Raw genomic sequence first — 12,173 nt, forward strand, 5'->3', positions numbered from 1 at the left:
GTGTTAACAAGCTTTTCCTTTGATCTGACCTAGTGACCTAGTTTTTGACCCCACTTGACCCAGATCTGAATTTGACCTATAGATCATCAAGATTAACATTCTGACCTAGTTTCATTAAGATATGGTCATAAATGTGGCCTCTACAGTGTAAACTAGCTTTTCCTTTGATTTGATCTGGTGACCTAGTTTCTGATCCTACATAACCCAGATTCAACCTGGACCTTGAGAATATCAAGATTACCATTTTGACCAAGTTTCATAAAGATAAATTCATAAATGTGGCCTCTACAGTGTTAACAAGCTTTACCTTTGATTTGACTCGGAGACCTAGTTTTTGAACTGACATGACCCAGGTTCGAACTTAACCTAAAGATTATCAAGATTAACATTCTGACCAAGTTTCATGAAGATACAGTCATAAATGTGGCCTCTAGAGTGTTAACAAGCTTTTCCTTTGATCTGACCTAGTGACCTAGTTTTTGACCCCACCTGACCCAGATTCAAACTTGACCTATACAGCCTCAAGACTAATATTCTGACCAAGTTTCATTAAGATATGGTCATAAATGTGGCCTCTACAGTGTAAACTAGCTTTTCCTTTGATCTGACCTGGTGACCTAGTTTTTGATCCCACATGACCCAGTTTCAAACTGGACCTTGAGATTATCAAGATTAACATTCTGTCCAAGTTTCATGAACAGACAGTCATAAATGTGGTCTCTAGAGCGTTAACAAGCTTTTCCTTTGATTTGACCTGGTGACCTAGTTTTTGACCCCAGATGACCCAATATCAAACTTGTCCAAGACTTTATTTAGGGTAACATTCTGACCAAGTTCCATTAAGATTGGGCCCAAATTGTGACCTCTAGAGTGTTAACAAGCTTTTTCTTCGATTTGACCTGGTGACCTAATTTTTGACCCCAGATGACCCAATATCGAACTAGTCCAAGATTTTATTGAGGGTTACATTCTGACCAAGTTTCATGAAGATTGGGCCAAAAATTATCCTCTAGAGTGTTAACAAGCTTTTCCTTTGATTTGACCTGGTGACCTAGTTTTTAACCCCAGATGACCCAATATCGAACTCGTCCAAGATTTTATTGACAGTAACATTCTGACCAAGTTTCATTAAGATTGGACCAAAACTGTGACCTCTAGAGTGTTAACAAGCTTTTCCTTTGATTTCACCTGGTGACCTAGTTTTTGACCCAAGATGACCCAATATCGAACTCATCCAAGATTTAATTGAGGGTAACATTCTGACCAAGTTTCATTAAGATTGGCTCAAATTTGTGACCTCTAGAGTGTTAACAGTCAAATTGTTGACGCCGACGCCGACGACGGACACAGGGCGATCACAAAAGCTCACCTTTGAGCATTTCCTGCTCAGGTGAGCTAAAAATTCTAAATCAATTTTGTTGAATAAAATGTGGTTTGTGCTATTGTCAATACTTACAATGTAGCAACGTACTACTGTCGTATTTCTCCCTTCAATTACATACGTCTTGTTCACCACCAGTGAAACTGTAATCAAGAATTGGAAGATTCTATAGTCAATTTAGATATACTGTTTTACACACTTTAGAGTATTAATACTGGAGGTGGTATGGTTTAGGGATAAAATGCACAATCTACACCCTACAAGGTAACTCCAGAGCAGTGGTTTTCAATCCACATTAAAAAGTGTATAGCCTCACTTCTGCACCAGTCTGTCCAATGATATACAATATCAGAATTAAAACACATAGAAATTTTCCATTTTTTCATGAAGTAAGTCTGTACTTAGTCAAATCTTGACTAACCTTACTTTAAATTTTTAACTACTCTTGAAATACCTTTCAAAATAATTGTTTCTCAAATTTCAATCATATCAAAAAAAGTTTTGGTCAATAAAAATATAAACTATAGTGAGAGTTCTCAAGCCCGAAGTCTCACTAAAGCAATTCATGTGGTCCCCAGCTGCTTTCCATACATTTTCCATGTTAGACCTCTCTTCAATTCCTGGATCAATTGATTATCCCTTTACGACCTTGAGGGATCTTTTGTTTTACTATAGTTTTATTTACTGTGAAATCATTAATATTCATGGGGGAATAATTTTCGTGGATTTCGTGGTTGAGCCAATCCACGAAATTTAATCCCAACGAGCAAGTAAAATTTCAATTCATATTATATTCAAATGTTGAAATCCACCAATTCATATCCCCACAAAATTGCCGTTTTGACCAAAACCACAAAATTTCAATTAAATAATTTTACAGTATATTATAAATCTGCCAGCATACCTTGTTCCATGTCAGAGAATCCTACAATTGTATAATTCTTGTAGTCCACAGGTGATGTCACAGTAAACATTTTCTTGGCAGAACTGAATTCTGGGTAATTTGATGCCAGCAAGGTCAAGGTCATATTGTCTGGCAACAAAGGGTCAAGGGCAATACTGCTGCTAGGGATACAGTTGCTGAAGACACACTGAGCCTCCCTGAAAAAAAATATAGAGTCACTTTTAGTTTTATGCATTATTCTACAATTATTTTTCTGCTAATACATATTTATGAAATTAGTTTTGTAAAAGAACTGTCAAAATGCTTCATTTCAAATTCTGTTTTCTTTTTCTGTTAGGTTTTAAAAAAGACTATTACATACTGGTTTCCATATTCATCAATGTAAAACATCATGGCTGATTAGTTCATAATGTGGATGCCACATCTTTTCTTATGAACATAAAATATATAAATTCCATAAAATTCCTATTTCTAGTTACTGTTGCCCAAGATATTTGTCACATTAAGTGTTGATAAATATTTTATTTGCATGCACAGTTGAAAGTATTACGGAATCCATTGTTCTTCAAAAGCCTCCCTTTATGGCTCAGAATATTTACCTTTAGCCTGGTGGCAGCAAGTGAGTTTGTTATTCAGTCATTAAATTTTCAGTGAACACCCCTTTGATAAGTGGTACTGCCCAAATTGTAAGAAGGACCAGTCCATTTTAGAAATTTAGCAGGGTGAAGGTTAATAATCTTTTTTACCAAAAAATAAAGCATCATGGAAATTACGTTTTAAAAAACCGAAGTTTATAATGAAACTTTACAGGAATGAACATTCTCTCTCCACTGATGACCTAGCAAAATTACTGCAGTATGAATAACTTACAAACAAATTTTTTACAAACTGAATATATGACTGTCTTATACTTATAGGTTATTAGCTTTGTATCGGGAAATATGCATGAGTTCTCAGCGGAAATATTGCGCGACTTAAGGAGCGCAATATTCTTCCGCTGAAGAACGAGTGCATATTTCCCGATGCAAAGATAATAACCTTTTTATTATATACACATCTACCCGTATAAATACAATTTGTTCAACAGCCTGAATAGGATCACAATACTGAACTAAACAGAAAAAAAAGTGCAAGAACAAACACTGAATTACGTCATGCACCCGGTATGAAATTCAGGCATCAGTGTATGGAAAAATATTGACATTTCCGGTACCAGTGTAACTTAATGGGGAATAGAAACATGTATGTAATAATGATAAATATGACCCCAGATTCAATCATTTCACAATTGTTGCAATATTGTTTTTCAGTTATATAAACTCAATATTTCAATACTGCTGAAACTATGGTATAATCTAGGTCAAATCCTGCCAATGTTAAAAACAAGTTTCTGCTTTAACCTTTAGCCTGCTGGCGGCAAGTGATTCTGCCTTTGCGACCAGAACAGACCAACATCAGTCTGCATGTCCTATTCAGTCAGTAAATTTTCGGTGAACCCTTCAAATAATAAATGGTATTGCCCAAATTGAATGATGGACCAGTCCATTTTAGAAATTTAGCAGAGTACAACTTTAACAGACAAGAGCTGTCACAGGAGACAGCACGCTCGAATATTCAATGCTGGATAGTGAAACTGGGCACATCTGAGGAAGCTGGAGCTGTAACTGGAGTGTTTAATGAGTCCAATGTGGATGAAGATATTGGACAATAGCTTGAGTCTGTGTCAAAAGATAAAGTGTATCAAAACATTAAATAAGTATAATTCTAAGCAAAAAGGGGGCATAATTCATAAAATATTGGTGCATGAGTGATGAACCTTGTGTCATATGATGTGGGTGATGATGCTGAACAACTACTTTAAGTTTGAATCAAATCTACTTAGTAATAACTGAGATAGAGTGAAAGTACACCAAAACTTTAACCTGAAATTAAAGGGGGGATAATTAATGAAATACTGGGCTAGAGTTATGGTCCTTGTGTCATATGATGTGAGTGATGATGTTGAACAGCTATTTTAAGTTTTAATCAAATCCTCTCTGTAATAACAGAGATATAGTGAAAATGCATCAAACTTAACCTTAAATTGTAAGTAAAAGTGGGGGGGGGGGCATAATTCCTGAAAAATTGTGCCAGAGTTATGGACCTTGAGTCATATGATGTAGGTGATAAGGTGGAACAACTACTTTAAGTTTGAATCAAATCCATTTTAACTGAGATAGAGTGAAACTGCACCAAAACTTTAACCCAAAATTCTAAGTTAAAAGGGGGATAATTCATGAAATATTGGTGCAAGAGTTATGGCCCTTGTGTTGTATGATGTGAACGATGATGTGAAACAACTTTTTTAAGTTTTAATCAAATCCCCTCTGTTATAACAGAGATACATGTATAATGAAAATGCATCAAAATTAACCTTAAATTCTAAGTAAAAGAGGGGCATAATTCATGAAAAACTGCTGCTAGAGTTATTGACCTTGTGTCATATGATGTGGGTGAACAACTACTTTAAGTTTGAATCAAATCCATGCAGTAATAACTGAGATAGAGTGAAAATGCACCAAAACTTTAACCCAAAATTCTAAGTTAAAAGGGGGATTATTCATGAAATATTGGTGCAAGAGTTATGGCCCTTGTGTTGTATGATGTGAACGATGATGTGAAACAACTTTTTTAAGTTTTAATCAAATCCCCTCTGTTATAACAGAGATACATGTATAATGAAAATGCATCAAAATTAACCTTAAATTCTAAGTAAAAGAGGGGCATAATTCATGAAAAACTGCTGCTAGAGTTATGGACCTTGTGTCATATGATGTGGGTGAACAACTACTTTAAGTTTGAATCAAATCCATGCAGTAATAACTGAGATAGAGTGAAAGTGCACCAAAACTTTCACCTGAAATTCTAAGTAAAAGGGGGATAATTCATGAAATACTGGTGTGAGAGTTATAGCCCTTGTGCCGTATGATTTGGGTGATGATGAGAAATACCGGTAACTATTTTAAGTTTGAAACAAATCCATCAAGTAAATGCAGAAATTAAGAGAAAGTGCATCAAAACTTCAACCATGGTGGGGACACGGAAAGACGCCAACACCGGGCCAAGTAGGACAGCTCTCCATTCTTCGTATAGTCGAGCTAAAAATCATTCCCAAACTGTACAAGTGTATCATGCAACTTTACACATGTACCAGAATAATGCACATAAATGTTTACATATCGTATTTGGCATATGCATACATTTCCTACACCATTGTAAAGCTAAATCATTGAAATGATTCAGTTAGTGACCTTGACCACTCGGCCAGCTATATATGCCCACCTATAAAAAGCTCTAGCTGCTAAAAGAAAACCGACACCAACAGCCATTTTAGGAATACCAGTAATGCTTTTACAATAATCTACTTAAAAATATTAAGATGGAAATAGAACCACAATCTTTTACTTAATTATTACAGAATGTAATACTCTCGTCAAGACGGGACCATTTTTATTTGAAATTTCCCTCAATGGAAGATCTCTATTTTTCTTCTATTCAAATAACATTTGGTAAACTGGTATTTCTTATTATTCACCTATGCTTTCGTTTCAGCTATCACAAGATATGATTTACAAAGTTTTCACAGACAAATAACAGATACTGCTTTAGTAACATTATCACTTGCTTTTTTTCTTTAAATTGTTTTTGACCATTGATTAGATACAATATTCTCCAACTTCATGACATAAACACTTCAAAAAATTTCAATTTTTGGAAGGTGATTATCAAATTCATCTTCTCTATGCAACCATGCAGAATTTAATAAGGAATAGACTGTCTCACAACTTTTTCATATCAATCTGCTGTAAAATGTAGTTCAATGCGGAATAATTTACTTCCTCTGACATCATGATCGTTACAGACCAGAAAATTTGGCCTCCTCTATCAACCACCTTTGAGGCAGCAGTGGACTTAATCACAAATTTACAGGTACTCATACCCAGTAAAAACAGGTCAACATACTTTGAATATATACCAATGGCGTAGTAATTTACTACGAATAACTATCAACTGCATGCCTTTACTTCACATCTTTTTACTTTACAGGGGGTTTGCATAAAGCACAATATCATATTGATGATATGGTTAGCCGAATCAAATCCTATATGTACATGTATTGGGTTTCTAACTATCAAAGCGCTGCTAGCACTTGTGCCATTTTGGAATGGATTCTTTTCAACAACGTACTAACATAAATCACCTTCCATCAGTACTGTACTATCGGTACTTTGATTTTGGTTTGGTTTTATGTCATTTCAACAGAACTTTAAGTCATACGGCAAATTTCCAGCTTTGATGGTAGAAAAAGACCACAGGTGCCTGTCTGTGCCAGAAATAATGCTTAGAGGGGCACATGTGGTCTTTTTATACACTACCATCAAAGCTGGAAATTGCCCAAAATTATATTGGTGAGACGGGAAAACACTTCTAAAGACCGCATCCAACTTCAGTAACTGATCATCTATATAGAATACTGTGCTACATATACAGCATTTAATTATGCAAAATGTTTGGATTTAAAAGTGCATATCTGAAAATTCACAGTTGTTAATTGCTGTTAATAAGAAAAGAAATCTCACAATAACATACGTTTTATGAATTGTAGGGAAAATAAGAGTCAAAATGTAATGAAATACTTTATCATATTAAAGACAAGTAATTCTGATGTAAATACATCAATTCTTCTTTAAATTACTCATCAGCTTGTTATGTTGAATGTTCATGACAACTTATTTAAATATCCGTGCATGGATGAAATAGTTAAAGACTGGGAAAAAAATGATTTTAAATCTTCTAAGGCCGGCCTGACCTTGATGCCTGGGGACTGGGGCATGTGTATGACAAATATTTTCATTACGGTAGCATTTCGAGGGCTCAGAGCGAAACTAGGCTAAGTGTATATAGAAACAGAAGCAGATAGACTAGTTTTGCACTGAGTGTATACAGAAACAGAAACAGATAGACTAGTTTTGCACCGAGTCCTCGATTTATGCCAAGATAAAATAAAATCTTTTAATGGATAGCTGAAATACAGACTGTACAGAATAAAAACCTTATTGACCTTAGACCTTCAAGTGTGACCTTGACCTTGAAGTGTGGGGCCTGGGTGTTACGCATGACATGTCATCTCATTATTGGTTTACATTGTGACAAGTAATATGAAAATCGCATAATGGATGGCATAAGTATGGAACTGACACGGAAGTGTGGACAGGCAGAAAAGAATATATAGTCCCCAAAACTGGTTTTCAACTAGTAGGGGACTACTGAAATTTTAGTTTATATAGACAAAACATAAATAAAACATTCAAAGTCCTGAAAATGTATCTAGTATATATACACCCTCTGCCCTGGAAAAGTATCTAGAATATATACACCCTCTGCCCTGGAAAAGTATCTAGAATATATACACCTTCTGCCCTGGAAAAGTATCTAGCAGATATACACCTTCTCCAAATGCCCTGAACAAATATATAATGTATAGCAAATAACCACCTTTGCAAAGTGCCCTCACAAAAATATCTAGCACTTAAAAAATTATCCACCTCCTCATGCCCTGTAAAAGTATCTATGAGATATACACATCTCCCAGGGGCCCAGATCAAGCACCTAGATACACTCCTTCTCCAATTTCTGCTTGAACATATTATACATGTACAGGGAAATCAACTTTAACAAACATTAGCCATCTTTAACATTCTAGCATAACATGAACTGAAAAATGCACAACTTACCCTTTGCTGTTTCTATGCAATCTAATTCATTATAAGTAAATACAGCATGAAAGTTATGCTGAAAATCAATTCAAGTGAGTAGAACTTTTTATTAAACATGACCTTAGATCACTAACCTGAGATTCAAAGCTTGCTTGAACGGTTTTTGTAGATGGTCATGCAACGAAATGTTTTTGAAATTATTTTGAAATTGGGCCAGTGTTTTCTAAAAAGAAGATTTTATAGGTTTCCATTAAACAAAATGGGACAGGTAATTATGAGACATATCAAGACAGACATAGACTAGAAGTAAAAGATGTAACATGTGGACAGGTAGAGGTTCACAAAAGGAACATTTGTGTGAAATAATTTTGAATTTGGGTCAGCAGATTCCAAAAAGATTTTTAAAGTTTCCAAACAGCCATACAGAGAAAACAAGCCCCACCCCGAGGCGAACACATTTTTAACAAATCAATATGACTTAAAGGAAGTTGATCGAGGGTCATCCAAAGGAAACTGCTGTCAAATTATTTTGAATTGGGTCAGCTATTTTTGAAAGAATCCCAACCCCTTGGCAGCAAGGAATTAAGGAGAGGGTTACCTACGGAATGCTGCTTTCAAATTATTTTCAAATACAGTCATATAGGGAAAAGTATCCCCACCCACTGATGGCCATGTTTTTTAACAACAAAAACAGAACTTTTGAAGAAATTTGGTAAAGGGTCACTAATGGATAATTACTGTGAAATTATTTTGAAATCGGGGCCAGCAGTATCAGTGAAGAAGACTTTCAAAGTTTTCCATACAGCTATTAGGCCATACCAAATTGATATGTCGTTCGTCTGAACTACCGCATCAATAATTTCATTCCCGAGAAAAAAATAAAAATCACCCGCCCGCACGTGCATAAAAATCTCCGAAAAAAGAACTTTTTTTCCCCGATTACGCGGTCCGGAATAATAACAGCAAAGCAGGTTTTATCGCTGTTTTAATGCGTCAAAGAGATATTGATCGGATTTCATGCGTCAGTAATACATGTTACTGATGACCAAAACTCAAAAAGTCAGGAATTATGGTGTTGTTCATCATTTGTTTTAAATCTGGAGTGTTTGTGCTAGTGCCACACATGGCCTTCGATGTGTCGGTAGGTAATGAAGTAGGCACGTTCTACTTTTGTTCAATACAGTGAAAGGAACGAAGCCCGACTTGTAAGACGTGCACGGGATTTGGAAATATTGTTCAGATATAGTTTTCAAACCATTTGTTATCAGTTGTTTAGTTCAGTATGTTATATCTAGAGCCCAAAGCTGAGGCCGACTACTATCTTAAAAAAATGTTTGTTCACAGATCCTGACCGACCTATCACATTGTCTAGGCCCAAATCTTTTTGAAAATAACTTCTTTAGTACAGCAGTCAGATATTCTATTGAAACGCATTTAGTGAATTTAAAAATTGTTTAGCTTTTCAAATAAGTAGTGTAGATATAAAATCTGTCCTTTTGTAACCCCAATTTTGCCTGTTTGTCTATTACTTGGCTGTGAATTGACAGAAGGAAAAAAACCCTGAAAAAAAAACAGACCTCCCCAACTCTAAATTTCTAGTTCAGTCAAAGCAAAACAAACAACACTTTAAGGCTGGCCATATAACACTTTAAGGGTGGCCATATTGGGATCATTCTTTGTCAGTCTTGTTATCATTTTTGCCTGAAATGAATCTCCACCACAAAAACATAAGCTAGCTTGATCTGTTAAGAAATTATTCCAAAGGGATTCTAGCAATGTCGAAGCATCTGTATGACCAACTCTGTTTGGTCTCACTGGTCAAGTGGTTTATTACTTCCCTTCACCTCTATGGGTTGGAGTTCCACTAGGGGCACAAAGTTGTTCATGTGCCGAAGCCATCTAACTGTGTTTCAGAAGAAATATTATTCCACACATGTGCCTGTTTTGTCTTAAATATTCCTCATGCTGTGCCGTTAAATAGGCAGGCCTTCAGATTAATGTAGAAAAATCTAAATTAAAAATAAGACACTCATCCCTTAGAAATTATAACTAAAAAAAATACAAAGTGATTCAGTGAGGTTTGGCAAGAATTTATTTGCAAAATCATTCATGTAGTCTTTAAAACAAAATAAAAAAGCTATATACTGTGTTACCCACACTGTAAATGTTTGATTTCTGTGTTATTTCTAAAGAAATGTTAACTTCATGTATAATCATAACCGCCTCCTCAAGGGTCCAAACTGGGAAAATTTTTTTAAAAAAGCCCGCTCGCTCCATGTAAAATCTACCCGCCTCTGAAAAAATCAAAATTGAGAAAAAAAAAATAAAATAAAAATTTCGCTCGCCCGCTCCAATTTTTTTTGAAAATTTTCCGAAGAACTATTAATCAATTTGGTATGGCCTTAAGGAAAAACTAGCCCTGCCCCCTATTGGCCATGTTTTTAATCAAAACAGAATAATTTGAGGGAAACTGGTAGACAGTCATCCAAGGATTATTTCTGAGGAAGTATTTCAAAATCAGGTCAGTGGTTTCTGAGAACAAGATTTTTAAAGTTTTTGCTTTTTGGTTGCCATGGCAACCAGAATTTTTGCAAAGATGACCTAGGTTTGAAAGAATCTGAAAGGGGATCATCCAAGGAACATTCGTGTGAAGTTTTGTTGAGATTGGCTTAGTGGTTAAGAAGGAAATGTTCATTTATAAATAAACTGTGTATGACATCAAATAATCCTAAAAGCTCGCAATGAGCACTTTGTGCTCAGGTGTGCTATAAAATTACAGCATTTTCAGAAGTCTCTAAAGTTTCATGCCATCAAAATGTCTACCAGGAGCACAAGCAAATTATTACTCTACTGCAGCAAGAAAAACTGTCAGAAGTAACTGACTGCCTGATTTTCTGTCTAAATTATGCTGTGACCCTGGCCTTTAACGTTATATCCTTTGACTAATAAAAATAATACATTGAACAAAAACGACGATTCAACTATAGATATCGCTGAACATTAAACAACAACCTCAGAATCATAGAGTGATCCGACCCCCACCCAGTCAAGTAATTTAGGTAAAGCGAAAAAGTAAGAGTAAAACGTCTGACAAACAGAGCTTTCAGAAGAACTTACTGGTTGAGCATACATGGTTAAGTTATAAGGAAAAGAGAATTAATGACGTATATTTTGTGGATAATTTAACATTTAAAAAACTTTGCACTTCTTAAAGCATAAGAACGGTAAAGTTTTTTTATAAGAACGGTAAAGTTTTTTTAAATGTAAAATTTGATTCTTTTTGAATGGCCCAAAAAGTTTCAGAATGGCCCCATGTTTTCAAGGTAGATGGGCCATAGGCCCATCATGCTGAAATCCTCGGCAGAACTCTGACCTACTGTTCCGAAAAACGTAAGTGTCATCTAGAGACCACACAATCATCACATAAAATTTGACTACTGTACACCCAAGTATTCTTCAGTTATTGATAGGAAATCATTTCCAGCCTCATGGTCAGTGACATTTGACCTTCTGACCCCCAAATGTAATAAGGATTATCTAGTGACCACAAGAAATCATCCCAAATTTGACAATCCAGGGACAAAGCATTATCCAGTTCTTAACTCCATTTTTAACAGCATTTTAGATACTTAAAACAAATCGGTGTTGCTGGATACAGGTGGTAACTGGCAACCTCCCCAGGAATCAAAGATGGAAGACTAATATGCATAGTCTTCAGTCAGTTATCATGAAGAACATATTCCTCCCAAAGAATTCACACCTATGGCCAAAATGAGCTTAATATGTAACTTATACAGCTTGTCAATGTCAGGACTGTATATTATCACATTAAACAAGAGCTGTCACTAATGGTGACAAATGCCCCCACAGCACCTTGACCTTTGACCTGGTGACCCAGAAGTCAGTAGGGGTGGTGTACTCAATAAGTACTATCAGCATGTGAAGTTTGAAGGTCCTGGGTGAAGTGGTTCGCATGTAAAGTGCCTTCATGCAAAAGGTTAATGTTGGCCCCTGTGACCTTGACCTTTGACCTGGTGATCCCAAAGTCAGTAGAGTTGGTGTACTCAATTAGTACTATCAGCACGTGAAGTTTGAAGGTCCTGGGTGCAGTGGTTCGCGAATAAAGTGCCTT

The 12,173-nt window shown here is 35.7% G+C and overlaps 1 protein-coding gene across 2 annotated transcripts in view; it reads right to left on the reverse strand.

Moving 5' to 3' along the window:
- Nucleotides 1-12,173, reverse strand: part of LOC123536730 (N-acetylglucosamine-1-phosphotransferase subunits alpha/beta-like) — a 54,802-nt gene that overhangs the window by 28,352 nt on the left and 14,277 nt on the right. The window contains exons 4-6 of one of the 2 annotated variants that reach the window (XM_045320111.2): nucleotides 8,060-8,080; nucleotides 2,286-2,482; nucleotides 1,457-1,524 (exon numbers count right to left, since the gene is read on the reverse strand). In XM_045320111.2, coding sequence (XP_045176046.2) covers nucleotides 1,457-1,524; nucleotides 2,286-2,482; nucleotides 8,060-8,080 — 286 coding nt within the window. The remainder of the gene's footprint in view (nucleotides 1-1,456; nucleotides 1,525-2,285; nucleotides 2,483-8,059; nucleotides 8,081-12,173) is intronic. The other variant, XM_045320112.2, reaches the window with a different exon arrangement.

Source organism: Mercenaria mercenaria, chromosome 17, assembly GCF_021730395.1.
Source record: "Mercenaria mercenaria strain notata chromosome 17, MADL_Memer_1, whole genome shotgun sequence".
In the NCBI taxonomy this organism is placed as follows: domain Eukaryota; kingdom Metazoa; phylum Mollusca; class Bivalvia; order Venerida; family Veneridae; genus Mercenaria; species Mercenaria mercenaria.